This window comes from Bacillus rossius, chromosome 18, assembly GCF_032445375.1.
Source record: "Bacillus rossius redtenbacheri isolate Brsri chromosome 18, Brsri_v3, whole genome shotgun sequence".
Classification (NCBI taxonomy): Eukaryota; Metazoa; Arthropoda; class Insecta; order Phasmatodea; family Bacillidae; genus Bacillus; species Bacillus rossius.
The window spans coordinates 22,249,722-22,273,626 of NC_086345.1; the positions used below are offsets into that span (position 1 = coordinate 22,249,722).

Below are 23,905 nucleotides of genomic sequence, written 5' to 3' on the forward strand. Positions count from 1 at the left end.
AATTTAAATTATAAGAATTTAATGTTTTTATTTCTTGTATTCTGATTTCTAAGACTTAGATCTCGTAACTTGTGCTTCCTTGTTGCCTTTTTTTTTGTTGATGGAGCTTCCAAATGTGCTGCCTTTTCGATGATGGTGCTTCCAAATGTGCTGCCTTTTCGTTGTCGGTGCTTCCAAATGTGCTGCCTTTTCGTTTACGGTGCTTCCAAATGTGCTGTCTTTTCGTAGTCGGTGCTTCCAAATGTGCTGCCTTTTCGTAGTCGGTGCTTCCAAATGTGCTGCCTTTTCGATGATGGTGCTTCCAAATGTGCTGCCTTTTCGTTGTCGGTGCTTCCAAATGTGCTGCCTTTTCGTTGTCGGTGCTTCCAAATGTGCTGCCTTTTCGTAGTCGGTGCTTCCAAATGTGCTGCCTTTTCGTAGTCGGTGCTTCCAAATGTGCTGCCTTTTCGTAGTCGGTGCTTCCAAATGTGCTGCCTTTTCGTTGTCGGTGCTTCCAAATGTGCTGCCTTTTCGTTGTCGGTGCTTCCAAATGTGCTGCCTTTTCGTAGGCGGTGCTTCCAAATGTGCTGCCTTTTCGTAGTCGGTGCTTCCAAATGTGCTGCCTTTGCGTTGTCGGTGCTTCCAAATGTGCTGCCTTTTCGTTGTCGGTGCTGCCAAATGTGCTGTCTTTTCGTTGTCGGTGATGCCAAATGTGCTGCCTTTTCGTTGTCGGTGCTTCCAAATGTGCTGCCTTTTCGTAGTCGGTGCTTCCAAATGTGCTGCCTTTTCGTTGTCGGTGCTTCCAAATGTGCTGCCTTTTCGTTGTCGGTGCTTCCAAATGTGCTGCCTTTTCGTTGTCGGTGCTTCCAAATGTGCTGCCTTTTCGTAGGCGGTGCTTCCAAATGTGCTGCCTTTGCGTTGTCGGTGCTTCCAAATGTGCTGCCTTTTCGTTGTCGGTGCTGCCAAATGTGCTGCCTTTTCGTTGTCGGTGCTGCCAAATGTGCTGCCTTTTCGTTGTCGGTGCTGCCAAATGTGCTGCCTTTAAGTAGTCGGTGCTTCCAAATGTGCTGCCTTTTCGTAGTCGGTGCTTCCAATTTTTTTTTCCTTTTTTGAAGGTGCTTCCAAGTGTGCTTCCTTTTTTTGATGGTGCTTCCAATTTTTTTTTTCCTTTTTTGAAGGTGCTTCCAAGTGTGCTTCCTTTTTTTTTTGATGGTGCTTCTATTTTTTTAATGTTGTTTTGACTCTAGTATTTTAGTAAAATGTTCTTGGTTTGACTAGCGTATTATTCCATACGGTGCATGTATATAAGCGAGTCCTAGACAGCAGGACGCTCAGTTTTGTTACTGACGTCGACGGTGTACGGATCACCTAGTTTGTTTCTTCTGGTGCATAAGACGTGTAATTGCTTGTTCTTGAGACTTCGATGGCATCTTTGCCGACTTTAACGTCGTACTCGATGGAGGATGTACCATCGACTACGGGAACCATGACGTCGGCGCCGACGATGTTGGAGCAGATCCCGTTGGCAACGTCTCTGACTACACTGGAGGAGACTTCGATATGTGCTGTTCCACCATCAGCTGAAGTTTCATCAGCATTGAATACTTCAATTAATGAAGAGCGTACTTCGAATCAGTGCAAATACTGTGGTGCATCATTTACTATCACCTCAAATGCTCGCAGGCATGAAAGAAGCGGTTGTTCTTATAATTTACTGAAACGAATACAATTTCAGTGCAATAAGTGTAATAAACTAATTTCACGCCTCGACAGCTTACATCGTCATTATATAAAATGCTCCGAGAAGTATAATGAACATGGTTATTGTTTTGACTCATGTGTTGTACCAGCTGATGAGAATATATATAAGTGAGACCCTGGTGATATGAACATTTAGTCCGTCTCTGGCTGCGGTGATGAACGGATCGGATAGACATTTAAAGTCATGTAAAAGGCTTAGTCCGTACAATAAGAAGACTGTTTGAATCGAGGAATCCAAAAGGCTTTAGTAATTTGTCAGTGTTTTTTTTTTGTACTTGTAGTAGTGTATTGAATTTATGTAATAAATTTTTTTTAAAAGAACTTGTGGTGTTTTTATTTTCTCAAACCTAACACTTTTTTAGTATTTTTTTAAATTAAAGTTGTTTTGTATCGGCCAGGGATTGAACCAAGGACCTAAGTCGATCCAATCAATCATTATATGGATTACAAATTTATTTAATGATTTTTGAACTTTTTCCCGAATCTCTAGCATTACAATTACGAATTTCCAATATGGTGGTCTTGTTGTCTGATAGGATGATGGTAGTAGATGATTTAAAGTCTCTTTACGAATGTTGAACATGGTTTATTGAAATTATTATTTTTTACATAAAATTAAACATTATTGCATCGATCGGGTATCGAACCGAGGACAGGAATCGATCGAATCAATATGTAAGTTAATGAGTGATTTATTTAATGAATTTTGGAACTTTTCCCGAATTTCTAGCTAAATAATTACGGATTTTCAAGATGGCGGCCAAATTTCAAGATGGCGGGTGTCACAGCAATAGTAAATGATTACTGCACTCTAGCGGGTAAGAATTCAACTAACATGGCGTCAGCGCACTCTAGTCGACGATACAATGATGATGGCTTCCAGCATCGAAGACAAGATGGCGGACATGACGTCATACTAGGTGATGATATATATGCTTTAAAAAAAGTGGTGGGGGTCAGTCTGCTAGCACCCACCACGGGGGAAGGATCGGTCGCCATTTTTAATTTTTTTTTGCCCTCACCGGGTTCGAACCGAGGACTCCGAACTCCGTGTTGTACATGTTTTTTTTTATAAATAATTTATTAAAATTTTATTATTAAAATTTTTTTATAAATTTTAAAAAAAATCATTAAAATCGGATAATAAATAAAGATTTTAAAGATGGCGGCCGTAACGGAAATTGCAACGGTGACGTCATCATCCAATATGGCTGCCATGGCATCCTAGTTTTCAAGGTCATGACCTCGGCGGCTTAGAGCGGCTAGCTCTTAGGAGTTTTAAGCCGCTTTTAGGAATTTGGGTTTTTTCTAGGGCAAAACGACTTTTGAGGATTTTCGAAATCCTGATTTTTGAATTGTGGAATTTTTTGAGATTTTTTGGCGGAATTTTTTTCCTAAGAAATGTAAATTTTTGCGAATTTTGAGGAATTTTTGGCAAATTTAGCCCAATTTTGGCGGATTTTGGCGATTTTTGAGGATCAAATTAAAGGTCAAGGTCAAAGGTCAAGGTCATCCAAGATGGCCGCTGTGACGTCACAATCCAAGATGGCGGACCGACAATCACAATCCACACAATCCACAGCCTGAAGCCTGTGCCAGTATGCCCTATTATATACTACTCACATTCAATGCACAGCTTGAGTTTTACAATCTCTTTCCATACGAATCCAGGTACGACGCCCAGCAAGGAAATGAGGCCACACGAAAATTAACTTCAGGATGGTTTCGAACAAAGTTCTGAAGTACTAAAAAAAAAAAGTTTTTTTTTTTCCTTTCTGGCTCTCATTCATGCTGATTCCGTTAAAAGAAAAAAAGGGGGGAGGGGAAAGCAGTTCTTGACAGACCTACTTTCGCATAACAGCAACCTCGAACTGCCATTTCCATTCTTTAACAAGCCTCGTTCCGAAACGAAAACTACATTTTTATTCCCCCCCCCCCCCCAAATCCCCTCCTCCTCCTCCTCCTCCTCATTTTCCTTTCCCGGGGGCTCCTTTCGAGATGAAGAAAACATCCCCTTTTAACGGCGGGAAAATACGAGCTTTACACAGGATACGGGCTATAACGGGGTCTGGAGTCCGGTAATAACGCCTGAATCCATGATAATGAAACTTGCTACCCTTCTTTTCTACTTTTCTGAAAACGACCAGCCAACAAGGAAAACACTAATGCATTACTTAACTCTTTCCAAAATATATGTAGCATTCATTCACTCATCTGTATTTTTCACCTTAAAAGAATAAATGTTGATGATCCAATGCTTTTTCACCAGCTTAACACTTTTAACAACTAACTCCGAAAAAAAAAAACACTATTTTATTTTTATATGATTTAACTTTCCTACGCAAAACCCCCTACCCCCATATTTTTTTTTTTTTCACTGCTATTAAAAATGTATGTTTTATATCCAGAACACTGAACATGTTTTTTGTGCAAATACTTTTAACGGATAACTTCCATTTGGAAACCAGTCGGTGCAACGTATAAAAATTAAGTAAAGCAGATAGATATGACACGGCGTTAAGGCTGGTTTACGATTGGATTGCGTGAATGAGAAATAACCGCCAGTATCAGTCCTGTCTTCAAAACATGACGGTACACGTGTGTCATGGGTTTATGTGATTGCCGTTAACGACAACGTAATCGTAAACTAACCTTCACGGATAAGACGTTGCCAAGCAGCTCGTTGTGTATGGTTCGAATCGATTCGAGTTCGATTTACTTTATAATAAATCGTATAATTTTAATCACACCCCGAATTTCGATAGAATTCGTTTTTTTGTGGCAACAAATAGAAGCCAAGGTTTCTTTATATAATATAGTAATTTATTATAAATTTTTTACTGTGGTTCACACGTGAGAAATGTATGGTCGTCCCAGATAACTACCACTGCTACAACAAAAGATCCAAATTAAATAAGTACTAAATCAATAAAACGCTCAAAATATAAGGGGAAAAGTAATATTTTAGCGTGGAATTCAAACCCTACCTTTTGTATGATGTGGTCTGGATTGATGCCAAGTTCTGAAACACACACACACACACAAACGAGATTAAAGTGATGCGGAATAAACACTGGTCAATCGCATTCAAAAATGTTTGAACAAGAATAAACACGAGAAGATGGTGTTTCCTTCGCGAAGAAGATAATTTGTTGACCACAGGATGATGCTGTTAAAGATTCAGTCATTCATCATCATCATCATCATCATCAAATCCAATCTCACACGTATATACTGTAAAGCCATTCTAAATGTTAAAAACAAAAATTTTTTGGAGTCCATGTGCTAGAGAAGTGAAACTTTTTGCTTTTTAGGTGTGTGTGTATATATTATTTATTTATTTATTTAGGATATTTTTATTGTACAAGAGATAATAACTGAGAATAGTGTGGATGCGGTATGATCTCAAATGAAAAAAAAAATGCCTTTTCCCACGTCCTGTACTCTGGCATCCGTTCACTGGCACTTATTAGCGCCTCTTTTGGCGGCTTATTCCCACGTTCCCTTCGACAATGCCTCTTTATCTGCTTCTGCATCAACAAACACTCCAGTCGAACATAAATTACACTTATAAAGTCTCTCTCACAAGTCTGCGAGTCCTTTGGACATTTCAAATCACAGTGTTCATACCAAAAATAAATTACACTTATAAAGCTGCCCTCGTAAGGCAATACGTCTTTTCTACATTTTTAATCAAACTATTCACATAAAAATGAATGATACTTATAAAGTTAATTGCACGAATCAATAACTATTTTCCACACGAATAAATACATTGTAGAAACTTTCAGTAAAATAAAATAAATATGGCAGCGTCACTCAATCGTCAGCCGTTACGAAAACTGAGGAACAAACACAAGCAACGTTAACGAGAATTCCGTAGCATCGCTGCTGCGTCATTTCTACCTCCACTGCCGTCTCCCCTTCCGGCCGTTACAACCAGCATACAGCATGCTCCGCTACGTACCTATCCCCCCCTTCCCCCATTTGACCGTCTTCCCATTCGACCGCTAGCGCATGCGTTGGAGTGGCTTCGCCGCTGACGCACTCTCCTCCTCTACCGGTTCCCCCCACCCCGCACCTGACTATTCCCCTCGTGCGATCGGAATTTCCGCAACGCTTCGAAAATTGTAGCCCTCTCCGTGAAGAAGTTACACTTCAAAAAAGACGGCGTTTGACGTAAATATAAAATAACGACCCGAAACAGGATGTAGGCCTACCGCCCAGGGTTTGAAGAAAAGCCTTCGAGGTCAAAGTAGGTATACCATAGACAGATGAAATTAATACGGATCCCTGTCCCCCTCCCCCTTCCCCAAAGGTTCTTAAGCTCTAAGTTATTTCCAACCTCCGTTGATAACACTATTGAGAAGAAAAAATGGGAAGGGGGGGGGGGGTTGCATACGCACCAGCTCGCTTTGGGTTTCACGCTTGGTTTATCTCCACACCCGCCTTCAGTCTCGTCAGGGGGGTGTGTGTGTTAGTGAGGCGGGATGATAAGCGCGACGCTCGCTGGTGCTTCTAGCGCCTCACTGACATACATTCCCCCCCCCCCCCCCAAGGGTAAAATATGCACACGATAATACGACTTCTGAAGTAATAAACAGGTATTATACTAGGTCCAGACTACCTGTGGCCTCTCCCCCCCCCCCCCCGGCCTCAAAAGAAGTCAATCTTGTCACAGACGAGAGAGCCAAACGCCCGATCGTGCATCTTCGGATTTTTTTTGGTTCATTGTAAATGTTGATAAAAGGATACTAATTGTCAATTAGGTTAGGTTAGGTTAGCTACATTATAAATACTTTAAAACATTGTGGATGGTTGTTTTGGTTAGGATAGCTACATTAGATACGGGGGAAAAAAAGTGAGCATGAACCAATATCTATATAGTGTACAAGAAATTGAAGAATATATCTTGAGCCTTTGCAAGTACGTACAACATTAAATTTTCTACTTAAATTAATGTGTTTAGCTCGTAACCATTACTCTAGTCTGCTCTATGAAGTGTCATGTGAACAATAATTGCATGAATGTAAATTTCAATAATTGTGACTGTATAGATAGTTCATAGTGTATAAAATAATGCAAGTGAGTGAATTTTAACTATGATGTGAACTACGGTGATTAATGTGAACAGGACTAGAAATAGACAGATTGATCTAATTCTAATGTTTAACAAACTCTGCTCATTAATACATATTTTAATTGTTGAAATTTGTAAAATAACTTTAATGCTAGGTAATGTATATATTGTACATATATTAGAAATAGTGTATGTAATCATAACCTACATGTTTATCATAAATTTTGTAACCATGTTGACAAGCCCTATATTCAAAGAGCCACTGCTCATCAACTGAGTCTATTGGGTGCTAAGAAAATAAATTAATAAAATAAATAAAAACTTCGGGGAACTTCGGGTTTTGGCTCTCTCGTCTGTGAAAAGAAGGCTTTCCTTGCGACACACATACTCCTGACCAAGGAGTATAGAAGTTAAGAGATTTCACTCCCAGGTTAAACATAATTCCTTAATTTTTTTTCCCTCTCTCTGAAACTGGTCACTAACAATTCTCGCACAACCAACCACAAAGCATAAAACCAAAGAAATTTAGTTTTGTCCCGAGCTGTGTCATGATCTAGGTTCCCCTTAGCAATTTTTGGGTTCAGGATCTAGTGCTCTACAATACATTTATATTTTTCATTAAACATTGTCTAATTTGTATTTTAGTGTATTCATATTCAATTATAAAAAATTAAGTTTTTAATAAGAATTTATTAGAGATGGAAGGTAATGTTCCTTTGTGGTTTAAATTAAATTTTAGTTTAGGTTAACCTAGTTGTTTCACAATACATAACCATCTTTGGCATGTAAAATTGTGATATTAATTTATATTAATGCCAATCTAATGCAGTACACACACATTGGCTTTATTTGAAGTGGTAACAACAATCTATAGGAATGTGCCTTCAAGAGAGAACTGATACATTCAAACACACATGGTTATAAAAAATTAACATTATGTTGGTATTCAAAATAAACATTTACCAAGGTCTCCCGATTACTTTACATTTATGTAATACACATTATTAAATAGTTATGCATCCTATTTATTATTTTTAATATACACATTAGACAGGCATATGAAAAACACAACAATATTTAACAAGCACAATTTAAACCAAACAAGGACTCCAACCTGACGGTGTAACATTTATTTTGTTTTTTCACATCTTGGTTTAAAAAAAAAAAAAATTCGCTAATTGGTTTCCTCAACACTAAAATTTTGTACAAGCCTAAATAATAATATTAAGAAAGTAAAATCACAGATTGTTCAGAAGTAACATTATTAAAAATTTATTTAATTCAGCTCTGAATGTGAATGACATTCTGATGTTGGAATAGATGGAATCATTAGTGTACAATAAGCATATCATAGGCCCTATCTAGTGACAGCCCTATCTAGTGACAGCCCTATCTAGTGACAGCCCTATCTAGTGACAGCCCTATCTAGTGACAGCCCTATCTAGTGACAGCCCTATCTAGTGACAGCCCTATCTAGTGACAGCCCTATCTAGTGACAGCCCTATCTAGTGACAGCCCTATCTAGTGACAGCCCTATCTAGTGACAGCCGCTGACTAGGCAGCCACTCCATCTTCCTCCAGGTTTCATATCAGCTGCATCCGAATACCAGCCTAATGTATATCCCTTAGCTAAGGGCTCCGCTAAAATTGCTTCGTAGTGGACGCGGCCATCTTTGTGTCGCTCCCGAATTCTCACAAGGAATGCCGATGCATTCGCTCATTACCAAGGTCAGATGTTACACATCGCTTGCGAGTACTGAAAGACACTCTCACATTTTTTTTTCCTTTATCATTACTAACAGTCAAGAGCTATTTCTGTAAATACAACACAATATGTTCCTTACATTTGTTGTTTTGTCACAAATATTTTCAACAGATATTCACCAAGTATAATATAATAGGTTTAAAATGTCGTGCAAGTGATACTGTAGCCAATTTCTGCAAGCCCCGGCGGCCCGCCAATACTTTCCCCGCCCTTCCCTTCTTAAACTTGTCCGCCCCACCTCTAGTCCAGCCATGCCGCCCCTCCTTCCCCTCTTTTCTCCTCCTTTCCCCTGTGTACCGCGATTTTAGCGCCTCTATCGGGTTAGTTTTTGCTGGTATATAAGCCCCTGGCCTGAGGCTATTCCTCGCAGTCCTCGCTCCCTCTGAGCAAGGCTGTCCACCGACATGTGCACTACGAGCTCGTTCTGACACCGTTACTATGCCCGTCGGCTCCTTGATCGCCCTTATGGCAGTGGTTGTAGGCCGTTACTATGTTTGAACATAGAGCCGCGTCTTTATTAGCTGCGCTTTATTAGCTGCGCCTTTTTCCTTTGTTTTCACAGCAAGTGGTCTGTGTTCGGGATTTGCGGATTTCTTCGGGTGCGTTTTCATTAGGTGTTTTTAGTGTGAGGTTGTACTTGGACTTTCCGTTTTTCGGTGTCTGTCTTTGACGGTCCTTGTGCTACACATGTCCGGTGTTTCTATTGTAATTTCGGGTATAGTACCTTATTACGTTCTTAAATTTGCTAGGGGCTGTTAGGCTCATCTAACTTTAGTAGGAGATGCATTCTGTTTTATTCGTGTTGTGTATTAAGAGTTCTTAATTACAGATATTTATACGGGTATATTTATATTTGTTCATGATAATTTACTTAGCTACCAAACACTTGAATGGCGTACATAAGTATGCGTTTAAGGCATGTACTGTTTGTACAAGTGCGTTGATTTGTATATGCGCTCTAACTTATCGTATTACTAATGTTATTAAGGCTACGGTCTAGAGGAAGTAAGTCAGATTTTGCAGCCATATATGTGTGTTGCATTTGTAATTCGTATGTGACTGTGCGCCCGTAATTGTAGCGCAATTCATATAGACATGGGCGTTAACATAAATTTGTTTTATATGAATGTATCTATTTCCACTATATAAATATCTTATACATTTGTTATTTGTGATGATATTGTTCTGAATTGTTATAAAATAAAATATATATTTTGGTACCTCTTGTATTAAGTCTGTTCATTAGGGTCAGCCCCATTACGTCTTTAACTCACACTTACAGTGCTTGCCGAACTAGTGTTTCACTTGTGAAGTGTATAAGGGTGATATGTCCGCTTAGTGGTTGTAGCCGACCTGGTGTGTCCGGATCGGTTACAATACTAATTATTACGAAACCTTTTCTGAATCAATTTATGACCATTGTACAATTACACTAAGTGAATATATGTTGGAAATATTTGTGATAGAACAGATTCAAGAGAGGTATCGTTTTGGATTTGTAGAAATAGCCCTCCAATCAAAGTAATACCATAAAAAAATGAAATTATTGGCTTTCCGTTTGAGACCAAGCCTTTATTATGCAAAAAATAAAGGGAGAGGTCTACCGTCTCATTCTCTTTCTCTCTCTCTCTCTTTCTCTCTCTCTCTCCCCCCCCCCCCCATATGTGACTGGTCAAAATCACGACATAACGGAAAAACTTAGGATCCAGCAAGCAGAAACTGTTAGGGCATATCCGCAATTACTCGGAAAAGGAAATAAACTGGCACAGAACAACGGTAGAACAAGATACGTATGATTCACTGTCTGGCAATTCCACAATTCATGGAGACGTAACAAACTGCAACAAATGAGTTTTTTTTTTATTTTGTGTGATGAACACAGTCATAACAAAGTTACGTGCATGTATAAAAATTAAAGTTTATTTGCAAACGTACTAAAAGTTTGATGGTCAAGGGTAGCTACTGAAGCTATAAAATATTTTTTGAATAAAACTGTCACGAAACATTAATTTAATTGAAATTATTTTTGATAGACTAGAACATAACTTGGTCTGGATTTAAATGTATAGTAAAAATAATGCATAAGGTAATGAACTGGTCGTATACAAATATGTTTGTACTAGTAATTTTTGAAGTGGGAGTTCTTTGGGCACGATGTGAGTAAAATTTCAAGGCCGAATTTTAATGCAACGGTTTCGTGAAGCATTGTTTTGAAACGTTTCTAACGCAAAAAGGACAGCGAATAGGTACTTGGCCAAGGGGATATAAAGAGAGCACTATACTAAATATGTTACTGGGCTCAAATTTTGTTCTCCACTTTGTGCGATGATTCTTAAATCCCCCCCCCCCCCCCCCCCAAAATACAACCGAGAGAGATAGATGAGAGAACGATTAAGACAGAGTTTAAGAAAATATAGGTATTCTACAAAGTCAGCTGTGAATGCCTTGAATTTTATATTTGTTACCAGCGTGCTCGCGTTCCTCTTTGTTCAACCAGCAGTATAGAGAAAATTTTGAGACAGTCCCCAAATTTTTTGCATAGATATTGCTACCTGTTATAAATTTCATAAAGTCTTTCAGAGATTTGGTGTGTTCCAAATGGCAAAATTATTTGAAGAAACAGTAACAAGCACAGTTTTTCTTTATGTTTGAGTATTTTAACAGTGAGTAATATTTATAGTAAATTACTCATAACTGATTGATCAATAATTATTTGTAACCTGAGTAGTTATTTCGTAGTGAGTAATAGATTTGTAAAATTAATGTTTATTCATATATTTTTATTTTAATAAAAATTACAACAAATAAAAAAAAAGTTAGGATTCTTTAATATTTGAAAAAGTAATGAAATCAAAAAACCTTCACTGTGTTATTTTTATAAAATTGTCGTTTTATACCATATGATATACTTACGAATCGAGATTTGAATTGCCAAAGAAGTTTCAATTCTATCACGTGTACTGGTTTCACACACTCTTTTTTTAGAAAAGTAGGTATCTAAATCTTAAACACACATGTCTGCCACCACACCCAAATACTCTGTTTCTATTGGTCGCACGGAGTGAGTAAATGGAACTGATGGGAGTTGCCTATCTGATTTGAATGTTTCCGTGCCTGCATGCGTGCCATTGTAGATACTCCGTGCCATCCGTGGTTTACGTACCCGTTTACAAGATCCGTGTCCGCTTCCTTATCATTGTGTGACGTGCTTCAGCAAGTCATATCGCTATGATTTATATTTATTTGTAAAAATTTAACATTGATATTTGGTAACTTAATCAACCCAACAGGCAGTGGGAAAATGAGGAATATTTTATGAGGTAAGGAGAATTCGATTAAACAGCTTATTTGGGAATGAGAATTTTGTTCGTAATATTTGAATACTTCCAGAAAAATACACTAGGGTGATCTTAGTTTACATAATTAAAATCAGGGAAAAAATATATTGAAAACTATCTTCGAAAATAGGCAGAAAAGAGAAAAAAAGGGGGGAAAGGTATTTTTGGGAAACATTTATCCCAGTCAAAAATGTTAAATTTTAAAAAAGTAAAAAAAACTGTATTTTGTTAGAGATATAGATACATTAATATGATGGCCCATTATTGAGATTTGCATTCAATTGATAGTATTTTAAGAAAATTTGGCAAAACTTGTATCTGGAGAAGGATGCTGATAAAGATCTAGGAATGGATAAATAAAATATAAAAAAAGTATTAATAAATATATATAGCCCATTATATGTGTAAATGAATACACAAAAACAATAACAAATTTAAATAAATGTATAATATATTAAAAAATCAAAAATTAAATATTTAAAATTAAATATTAGGTACATATATGAAATAAACAAAAAAATTAAAAACAAAATTAAATAATTTAATAAATTTAACAGTTTCAGTATTAACTATTTTAACTTTCGTAAGCCATTTGTTAAATGTTAATTTTTCAGAGCTTTAAATAATAATGTTAACGTTATTTTGGTTTAAATTTTGGTTTATCAATAATTTTTTGAAATGGGGAGACTTATAAATAAAATTAAACATAACAGACCTACTTTTACACTGCTGAACGCACTATAATTCTTTATCAATGTCAGTTACAATCGTAACTACAAGAATAATTTGTGGGGATAGTGTTAGAAAAAATTAGCACTGCCACTTAGAATCATTTAACCAATATTTCATAAATGAAAACTCCTTACACACATCCTAAAAAAAATTAACTTTAAAATTTGCTTTCTGCCTTAAGGGGCCCGCCTCGTCAGGGGTGTATGTGTGTTAGTGAGGCGGGATGATAAGCGCGACGCTCGATGGTATTTCTAACGCGGTATCGCCTCTAAGCTCAAGGCTCTGAACTGGCGCGCAGTCTTCTCGTCGTCAATTGATAACTGTGAAATTTGTGCGGTGACCGTATTTTTATATTACGGGGAAATGAAGATAAAGGTGTAATGCAAGCCCCTTAAGTGCTTTCAAAAATCTGTACCACTTGTTTTACACCTAAAAATTACTCTGAAAACATGCGTTTCAGCCATTTTAACGCTTCTAGAAATACAGTTTAAAAACATGATCTAAAATTAAAAGTACTTTTCGGGCCTCAGCGAACTCTTAAATGCTTTTCGTAAACATACCCCACTCGGATATCTTGAGTAGTTTTGAAATCGCGTTGTTTTTCCTGAAGCTCTGCACACCGTCTGTGTAACCAGGTAGGCGGGCCCCTTAACATACCTAGTCAAATGTTCAATGATAAACAATAAAAAAAATTTTTATGATTCAAAAACTGTCTGACATCACTCCTCTACAATGAACATACAAATCAAACAGTCCCCACTCTTGAATCACACAAAAGTTATACAGCATCATCCAGTTCACAATAGAGCATTATAGGGCAACCAACATTAACTGCTAGCAAAAACATCAAATATTTTTTTTTTGAATCCTGCCAAAACTTAAAAATAAAATATCAAAGTTGTCAAGTTAACATCAACTCTACACACCAACTGAGCGAGGTATTTATGGCATAGATAAAAACAGTATTATTATTCCAATGTAGCAAAGGCACAAACTTGATTTTGTTTCATGTGGGAGGAGAGAGAAAGATAGAACGGAAATTACTCCATTTTTTAACCTGAGTTTTTATATCTTGACACAATGAATGCTGATATTGATATTTTACATATAATTTCCAACAAAATCAGAAAATTACAAAAAAAAATCTAACATGAATTTAAAAAAGTACCTCTATTCTAAAGAATTTCACCCCTGCAATTTGGGGACGTAATCTCCATACAGTTTGTGCATCCGCTGCAGTAAATTAATTTTTTCTTTGCAGCGAGCGGAGCACACATGGATAAACTTGAACCTGGTTGTACGCAGAGATGTGGGGAAGGGAAGCTACCCCTACGTAATAAAAACTGTGACCATGGATGTAACACACATAAGCAGTGATACGTGCCCGTGTATACATTTGCAGTGCTAGCATTCATTTTCAATTTTACACCTAACATTGCAATTTTTTTTGACTGCGTGCTTTGTCCACGTGAAAAATAAAATTGTTGTTTTGTTTTCCACCATTAAAAAACTGCACTGTACAGTTCTTACGCCTTGGGGGGAAAAAAACAAATTCTGCATACGCTAGAAAATTGATAATCCTGATTTTGTAAATGCTCACAGCATGAGTTTTTATCAACAGAAAAAAATTACATTGGTCATCTGCTATTTCCATAAACGTTATTTTATCCACAATAATTTGCAATCAGATGGAATTGGGTTCTTCAAATCCTAAAGCTCCCATTTAAATCCACCAATGCACAAATGTATCTTTTTTTTTTTTTTTTATGATCTAAGTAATCTGCAAATATTATGTTGATTATATTTGCTGTTACATATTTCCATTCCAGGCGAGCTACGATGTTACACAATAAAAAATAAATTTTAAAAATGAAACTACGAAACAAAACTACCTTGGTGAACTGCATGGCTCTTAAATGAGTGGTTTGCACACAATGTGTTAATACCTGGGCCCTGCACCCCGTTAGGAGACCCTTCCGGACTGCAACTTTAATCCGGGTGGATTCCTGGGGAAACTGGTTTAGTTCTACATTTCGTTTTGAAAGCCAGGGTTACTGGCAGAACCAAAGACACCCTGGAAGAGTACAAATGAAGCGCAAGCTAGTGGAAGAGAAGCCAAACAAACCGGATCATTACCCGGAAACGACCGGACATTTTTTTTCTCTTCCCGACATAGCTGTCATAAAATACGCTCAACTCTTTTGTTTTGAACCAAAAAAAAAGCGTATTTTGAAAATGGAGCGATTGCTTTATCCCCCTATCTTCTGGGTTTCACATTCCCCACGCACGTAGCAAAGGGGGAGAACCGTAGTGTCCGGGACCCCTCCAATCCCGGATTAAAACTAAGAAGACAGGATAATAAAGTTACAAGCAACTTAGCTGCGTAAGGTTAAAGGAGATTATTTTGGAAGGATTATTGAAATCCTTAGTGAGCTACAGTACCTACTGTATAGCCCGTCAACCTTCAGACTCAGAAGCGAACAGGCACTGTGCTTCCGAGTAGTCTAAGTGACGGTTTCGTGCACGTGCTACTGCGAGCATGTCTTTTATACAAACTTGGCATGTGTGTTTCATGTATTTAAATACACTGATATATTTATGATTTGTTTTAATAAAATCGTAAGACAAATATATCTTGAGAACAAAAATATTAAAAACGACTAAATAAAAAGCAAAATTTTGAATTTTTCGGTTCTTTTTCCCTCAAGCAAAAGTATTATTTAAAAATTCTGTGTATAAACATTGGCGTTCTAAAACTTCTATCCCCTGAGATATTAACGTGATAATCAATTTTATTTTTAGAATACATGAGATTTTGAAACATAACATTCCTCCCCCCCCCCCCCCCACACACTTTTTCCAAACCACAACTAACTTCATCAACAACCTTTTCTACCCCTTAAATTAGAATTTAAGCAACTTTTAATGAAATTTTGCACACTTGACATTCTACGTGCTATTTAAAAAAAAAAATCCCTTCACTCTGTGTTTAGCCCAAAAAAATTCCGGGTAATTCAGCTAGTTTATTTTTAAAAATTTAAAATTAATATTTTATTAAATATCCTTATTTCATTATTTTAAAAATTTAAACGTAGAGAAAACACTCTCTGCGGCTTCGCGTCCCCTCGCGGGCGGGATGCGAGAGAGCACGCCTCGCTACCAACCTTCCAGGAGGGGTGGCTCGTCGTCGTAGTCCCCGCCGCCACCCGCCCGTCCCCTGGTGGAGTCCCGGGCCGGCCTGCGGGGTGAAGATGGCCCCGCGGTAGCCTCCCGAGCCCCCGGCGGGGTCCAGGTACGGGTTGGAATCGTACAAAGGCGCGCCCGAGTACTGACTCCCTTCTGAGGGCTGCTGGCCGTCGAACGACTGGAAGTTCCTGCAATCGGAAACCCACGCAGTGGTGATCACCGTCGAGCTTTACACAAACACGACAGTGAAAAAAATTACCTCTTAAATATTTTTTTAATTACATATTTTAATCACACAACAAAAATGTAAATTAATATAAGCTCATAGGCAGTAAAGCAAAAAAAAAAAAAAATCTGCTTAATAACAAACAACGTAGGTACAGCCTAAACAAGTGGACCTAGAGACTTTACATTTGGAGGAAATATTCCTTGAGTACCCTAGGGGTGCACTAAGGAGGGATATTTTTTGAAATTCCAACCCTAAAGGGTTGAAAAAGGGTGGTAAAGGTTTTTTATGAAGTAAAATACCACTCAATGACACTGATCACGAATTCTCAGGATATTTTATGTCATGTTTTGCAACTGCATCCTTTCTTTGTTCGACTGATAGCCCCTCCCGAAAAGTCTCCGAATGCAGCCCGCCGCTGTCACGAACTCCTTACTTACAGTTCTTGGCCGAAATTGCTGCCCGACATGTCGAAACCGTAGTTCGGGTCTTGAGGGGGTTGTTCACCCCAGTAAGGGTCGGAGTAACCACTCCTGCCGTAGTCGGACATCTTCTGGAGTCAGCAAGCACTGAGGGAAAAAAAAAAAAAAGGGAAGACATCAAATAATTTCACTCGCCAAAACATTATCATATTTTTTTTAATGGGCTAGTTAATGATTTTTTAAATTGGTAGTCTAATTGGGAGATGCTTGCTAAATCTACGCCTTATCATACATTTAAAACACTGTATACTTCCATGTCTCACTTTGAATTCGAGCCAAAAAAAAAAAAAATAACCCCCTCACTGAAGTAGGCTCATCAACCAACTGATCTACAGAGGTGTATAAGCAAAAACAAAAAATTTGAAAATAACTCAAATAATATTTATTTGTATTTTTGTCCTACAAAATAATTATTTTCAAAGATAGTTCATCAGTAACATGCATCAAATAGTGCACAATGGATGTTACAAAATGTGTATTTGTGCGCAATATTATGAGTTGTAAATTTATCTATACTTGGTATGTTTATCATCTCTGAAATATAATTTTATATTATTTTTTGAGTTTTTATATTTTCATTTTTTTTTCCTTAAGTGTATTCATATTGGCATGTATCATACCCTATAAATGGGATGAAGGATACGAAGAAAAAAATTTAAGGATTGAAAATATTGAAAGTTAGGTATGCAGGAAGTATTAACCCAACTATTTTCTAAAGAATGCTTATGACAGTACAATTTTAAAGATAGTCTAGTCAGAATCACTAGGATGCTGATAATGCATACCTACCAAGGATGGGGAGGATTGCATGTTTTGAAGAATTATGTTTTGGTTCAGTAGAAATTAACTGAAAAATTCCAAATTAGAGAACCATTTTTCACCATGTACTTACTTAGAATACATAGTGAATTTTTTTTTAATCTGAATGTCATTCCAATTATGAATTTTTTTTATTCCCATTTCAATTTGTTTTTTAAGAACTCTTTTCTATTTTCCACATACCATCTGGATTCTTTTCAAGGAATAAAATTTTCTAAAAAATCATACTATGAATTTATAAATTTTTCATCCTTAAATAAAACAATTAAGGCTAGAGAGTGGACATTTGTTTGAATCCTTTGGTTAGTTACTTTAATATTTCATAACCAATGCTAATTATGGCAGAAATAATTTTCTTTCAGGTTTTGTGGAACTTGTTTGAACTGAGCGACATCAATTATTTCTTGTCCGAAATAATAAAAAGAAGAAAAAAATAAGTAAGCCTAAAGAATTTTTCTCATCATGGTAACTAACGAAACAAAATTCACTGAAACAAAAAAAAGGGCGACTAAAAAAAGAAAATCATGAAATTATATGAAAATATATGCTCTCTGCCACTGTGCTACCGAGCTCATTGGCATGTTGCAATCATTGTAATGCCAGTTTTCTTAGGTATTTTACTTAAATGCTTTGTTAAACTAAGCATCCAATGAAACTTACTGGACCAATTTTTTTTAGCTCTTGGTAAACAGCAATTGGTAGGAGTAATATCATGAAAACGAAGAGGAAGTCGATTGGGTGTTTTAAAACTTGAGATTACTATTTAATATGACTATTTTTTATTTTACCAAATACATTCCAGGGTTGTTTTACCATCAAGTTTCATTTGACACACCAATACGTTTGGTATTGATGTATCAAAGGTATTAATTATTTTTTTTACATCTGGTTACATGCTGTCACACGTAACAAGTAACATCCCTACTGCTAAACAATGTCCCTACCAAGGGTTGACGCTTGGGTTTGGATGCACAGTACAAGGTCTCACCTTTTAAATTTTATTATTATTTATTTTCAAATGCCTCACAATATCCAAATACATAATGTGCACGTTCTTAAAATGGAGAACCACAGGATCTGATGTGCAATTAAAGCACAAAATGGTGGCGGATGCATCAATGCCCACGTTTTGTAATATAAACAAACTGTAATTTCTCAAAAACCAGTATTTTATAAATCCTGCTTTCAGGGTAAAACAAGGAATGTTTGTAGTACTGAAAATTACAGCATGTTTAGAATTTTATTATTTTTTTTACAGAAAAGCAGAATTCAACCAAAAATATTTAACGAAGTAGAAAAAATCTGATTCTTATTTGCATTTTTTTCAGATGCATCTCTCTTCTAGATAATTACCTCAAATTAAACATAAATATATTGCGATAAATAATTTATGGAACATAACATTTATAAGGCAGATTATTTCTTTATTACTTAAGTACATTTCTACTTAAAAGTAAAAAAAAAAATCAATTGGAAGACCTCCTTAAGGGGCCTGCCTCGTCAGGGATGTATCTGTGTTAGCGAGGCGGGATGATAAGCACGACGCTTGCTAGTGCTTCTAGCGCGATGTAGCCCCTAAGCGCAAAGCTCTGAACTGGCGCGCAGTCTTCTGGTCGTCACAGGATAACTGTGAAATTTGAGCGGTGACCGTAACATTATTTTGCAGAGAAATTAAGATAAAGGTGTAAGTCCCTTAAGTGCTTTCAGGAATCTGTAATGGTTGTTTTACGCCTAAAAATTACTCTGAAAACATGTGTTTTAGCCATTTTAACTCCTCTAAAAATACAATTTAAAAACTTCATCCAAACTCAAGTAGGTACTTTTCGGCCCTCAGAGAACTCTTAAATGCTTTTCATAAGCAGACTCCACTCTGATATCTTGTAGTTTTGAAATCGCGTTGTTTTTCCTGAAGCTCTGCTCACCATACGTGTGTCCGGGTAGGCGGAGCCCTTTATTATTTACAAGGAACGAGGATGTAGTAAATGCTAAGGCATTAGGCCATGGTGAGGCAAAGATTGCATATTTGTTACTATCACATCTGGGATGCCCATGTTAATTCATGTATGTTCCAATAAGGTCTTGAAGTTTTCTGTAAATATAGAATTAGATTATACTTATGCTAGGAAATTTTTCCTTTCATTTTAATAAATAATTCCAACCTTCTAATTTGATAACATCCGTACATTATGTACAAAGTTATGCAATTAGCTTACTTCGTTATGGTCTTATTGCTCGAAATATTACAATATACTTTCATTGGTTGCCATTTGTTACGTAAGAAGGCAGGAAGGCAGGCAGGCAGGCAGGCAGGCAGATAACTGTTAACATCATATGCTTCCTAGATTAATTATGCAACATTCTTATTCATAAAGAGCCTTAATGTAATTCAATACGGTTTAATCAACCTTACATACAATTTAAAAAATTGTACAATGTCTTAAAATGAAACCACCAGTGAGATAATAATATATTTATTTTTGGGACGGGTAAATGTAGACTTAACATTACATGCTGATTTATTTCCTAGGTTAAGTTCCCCAAACAGAGTTTTTATAACCTAATTTTACATATTGTACGTGCGTTTCATTTATTTTCTCTCTTTTATACACATACCTTGAAAAAAAACACGCAAAACAATTTTTGATATAAGTTTTTTATTAAATTTAAATTTTAACGGAATTTAAAACGAACACGCAATATATAATGATAAGCGCCAACTTACGAAAATAAAAATATTTATAGGTGTAGGTGGTTCGACATTTTGTTTGGAAATTGAGAATTAGACAACCTTAAAATTTTATAAATAACACTAAGTTTTTCATGAGTTTTGGCTTTAAGAATATTTTGTTCCAATTACTAAAATAGGATTAAGATTTTACACTGATTTTAAAATTTAAATCATTTTTTCTTTTAGATAATACCAAGCTGATGTGTAATGTTTCTAATAAGCAGGCTTTATGGTTGAATTATCAAGAACCGCATCAGTTGCGCGTGTGGTGCGGACAACGTGCTGATGGTTTTCGGATCACGCTATGGCATAAGTAGAATGAATTACGCCCGTGTATCGCTGACTAAATGAGGGCCTAAAAATCTAGCCCGAAGCCTGGTTACGATGTTTGATAAGGGTAGGACTGAAACATTCTGGAACATGTGACAGCAGTGATGATCCTATGAGATGGGCGATGGGAGTAATAATCCTTCCCATTTCAATAACAAAAAAAAAATCCTAAATTTGACGTCGCCTGTCGGTGCTCCCTCTGGTCGCACAGGCCGTTGTGTGTCCTCAAAACCCATCTAGGACATGTGCAACGAACGCGCCAGCGCGTGTCATGTAGAGTTAGGGCAGTGCGCAAAACGCCTGGAAGTTATCCCGGCTTGCAGTGTTGTGCGACACGCCCGGCCGGGTGTGGCGTTGCGCTATCAAAACATAGTGCCCACGTAATTTTATGTCAAACAAAAAACTAAACATTTATATTCTTAAAAACTTTAATTAATAAAGTAATGTTGATTCAGGCGCTTTTTCGTCATAATGCTGGCCGTCACCATCTTTTCGCGCTCCGTATCCTTCCGCAGGAGGTCGAGCTCTCCTTGGCCGGGTTGCCAGGAAGCGCCAGTGGCAGTCAAGATCTCGGCTCGTCGCAAAACGTATTGGTGGTCACATGGTCTTGATGGCGATGAGTCGTTTATACTGTTATAGTTAAAACCTCTTTGGCTTTAGTTTAGGTTTTATAATGTAAGGGAATAGGTGTCATTGAATTGGTTACAAAAAGGCGATGGATCTGACACATGTAGTTAGTGTATGTTCAATCAAGCCATAACACTTATGCGTAGTGGCTATCCCCAAAAAGCGACAATACATACAGGAGTAATCCTCTAAATCGCATGTGGATACACTGACGTCGTCCGACCGAAGGCCACCCTAAAGCCCGACCTGCAACCGCCAGTATCCGACCCCGCTAGCCATTTCCCACCCGAGTCAGGTGAGTGCCGCGGAACAAAGGTAGAATCAACGCCCATGACTTAATCGACCAGACAACCCGAGTCCCGTACATTGTAAATTCAAAACACATTAATGATCACATCACTTTTAATTAACAACCCCGTGCAAGGGAAGTGCGACGTAGGAGTTCCCGGGTCACTCACGTGGGGTTCTTTTGTAATACAGTTGTGAGTGCTCCCCTTGCAGCCTTCAGCCTAATTTCGATTATGTAATGTGTAACTTAATTAAAACCGCCCCAAATTTCCGTGTATCATTCGCCACTGGAGCAGTCATCAAGCGACTAACAGTCTCAAGTGTGACTCAGATTATTCAAACTTATTTCATATAAACTTGTTAAATCTAATTTTCATAACACATATATGTATTAGGTTAAAAGTTAATTTTTAATGTGGGAATTTAGAGCCACTTACAATCTTTTGTTTATATAATATTTTATGAATAACAGAACTTTAGAAACTCTGGCGCGACAGGATGCTCACCCCCTCCCCTCGTGCCAGGGCCAGACGCCAGTACAGCACGACTCGCGGACCGGGACGGACGCACGTCCCACGGGGACCCATCATCCTTTGACTTCACTGAACTTCCTTCTGGTAACTGTAGTCAAATTTCAAAACCTTTTTTAATTACTCCCCATGTGCGCCCGGTCCTTTAACGGTGTAGGGCCTATCCCAGCTGCGTAAACATAACACTCCCCGCACAACGCATTACGCGGGGCAGTGCAATATACGGCACGGGCCGACTCCCGCAATAACAGACTTTCAGTTAACTGCCGAAGTGCACAGGCACTGGCCACATCTAAGTGAAGACTTTAATTAATTTCATAGCAAGCCGCGGTCCACACAGGTGGACCCATGCATCGCCGTTCGCAAATTACGGGATTGGCCGAATCCAATCAAACTCTCCCCCTCAACATCGACTGGCGTGAGGGCGTAATTTTAGTGATGGCGCGTCAGAGCGCCCAGTGTATAATGATAGTGTACTTTGTGTAGGGAAATCGTGTGACTGTAACTGCAAGTGTAATTGCCAACGTTAAATAAACGTCCACTCTGCACACTCCGTGCGCGACGTGTAAACGACATTGCAAAACCGTGTACGTTATTTGTGAACCTCCCCAATCCAGTTAGGGATCAGCGTCCTATGATGTGTAGGGCTAGGAGTGCAGCAGGAATTAGGGATCCCTAACATCACGACCACCGCCGCCATTCTTAGTGGGCCACGCAGGGGAATTCGTACCCAACGACCCACCTCGTGGTTAACCACCGAGTTAGCCTGGCGCCCTCCCGGACACGCTTCACGCAATAAAACAGCCTTTCCGCTAGGAACCCCGCCGGACCTCGAAGACGAGGACCCGGGTGACGGCAACACAAACGAAGCTATTTAACACATGTGCAATTAATTATGTATAATGCATCAAACATCTTATGTAGCTATGAGACTTTAATTAATTAAACATCACATGGGCTAGAGACAATGCAGGCCCCGAAAGTCCTCAGGCCATATTAAATGAAAAGGCATATTTTGCCCTTATCACCTAATGTGGGAGCCCTGTGTGCGCGAAACTGAGAATGTATTTCGACTGAAGTCCGTTACGCGAGGCCTGGACCGCGACTAGGTAAATATCCGTGATTACATATTAAATGAAAATGTCTACCAGGATGCCACAAATAATTAAGTTGAGCAGCTTGTGAATTAAAACCAGCTGAGAGGGTGTAGCTTCAGAGCCGATGAATGATTGAAAAAAAAACTTACCCGATTGCTGAAATGTGGTCTGTGATAAACAATGTATGAGGGACTCCCTGTTAAGAAATGTGCCTAGCCCCAGTGAAGGTGGATAACAAACTGCCCGAGCGTCTAGTCGTCGCGCTCCTCTAGATGCTTGTTGCCTGTGCAAATGCAAATGTGCAATGAATGGCAGAATAGTTTAGGCCATGTTTTGATTGAGTCGTGTAAGGCAGAATTAGTTATATTTTTATCCATGTTTGTTGCTGAAAAACATTGTCTTATAATGACTTCCTTATTAATATAACAGCTTTAATACAAAAAAACTCTAGTCGATTGTCACCCGAGCAACAATCGATACACTGGCTAGCCGTTCATATAATTGCACTGTGCTGTGCTCATGGCGTGTTCTGGTCGCACACACTGATGCACACGGCGATATAGCAACCTTTGCGAATCGAAGAAGCACTGAAAGTATATTCAACACACACAGCAACAACCCTGGTCGATTGCAGCTCGGGTAACAATTGATACCATGGTGGTGCTGTTTGCTCGTTGTGTTACACTACAATGCACTGACGCCGTCCCCGCTACCTCATAGATTTTTACGTGATTTTTGCTTGGGTTCGAGATCACAGGGAAGGTTCGGCCTTGTGGCTAGAGATAGGGGTTAACGCAGTAGGGCCCCCCGAGCTGTTATGGCCACTCGGGACGCCTGAAGAAGAACACAAAGTTTCTGGAGGATATTTGATGAATTTATTACGGCACAGCCCTATACATAGTGCTGCCCATTCTGGCCGTAATGGTTTTCCCGATGC

General features: G+C 38.1%; 2 protein-coding genes across 4 annotated transcripts in view; one reads left to right on the top strand and one right to left on the bottom strand.

Moving 5' to 3' along the window:
- The window catches only part of LOC134541382 (uncharacterized), a 116,249-nt gene extending 96,161 nt beyond the window's left edge, over positions 1 to 20,088 (bottom strand). Inside the window, exons 1-4 of the mRNA XM_063384806.1 lie at positions 19,982 to 20,088; positions 16,508 to 16,636; positions 15,820 to 16,029; positions 4,728 to 4,762 (exon numbers count right to left, since the gene is read on the bottom strand). Of these exons, the coding sequence (XP_063240876.1) occupies positions 4,728 to 4,762; positions 15,820 to 16,029; positions 16,508 to 16,617 (355 nt within the window). The 5' untranslated portion in view covers positions 16,618 to 16,636; positions 19,982 to 20,088. The remainder of the gene's footprint in view (positions 1 to 4,727; positions 4,763 to 15,819; positions 16,030 to 16,507; positions 16,637 to 19,981) is intronic.
- The window catches only part of LOC134541289 (probable ATP-dependent RNA helicase DDX28), a 111,950-nt gene that overhangs the window by 59,649 nt on the left and 28,396 nt on the right, over positions 1 to 23,905 (top strand). The gene's annotated exons all lie outside the window — the stretch shown is intronic.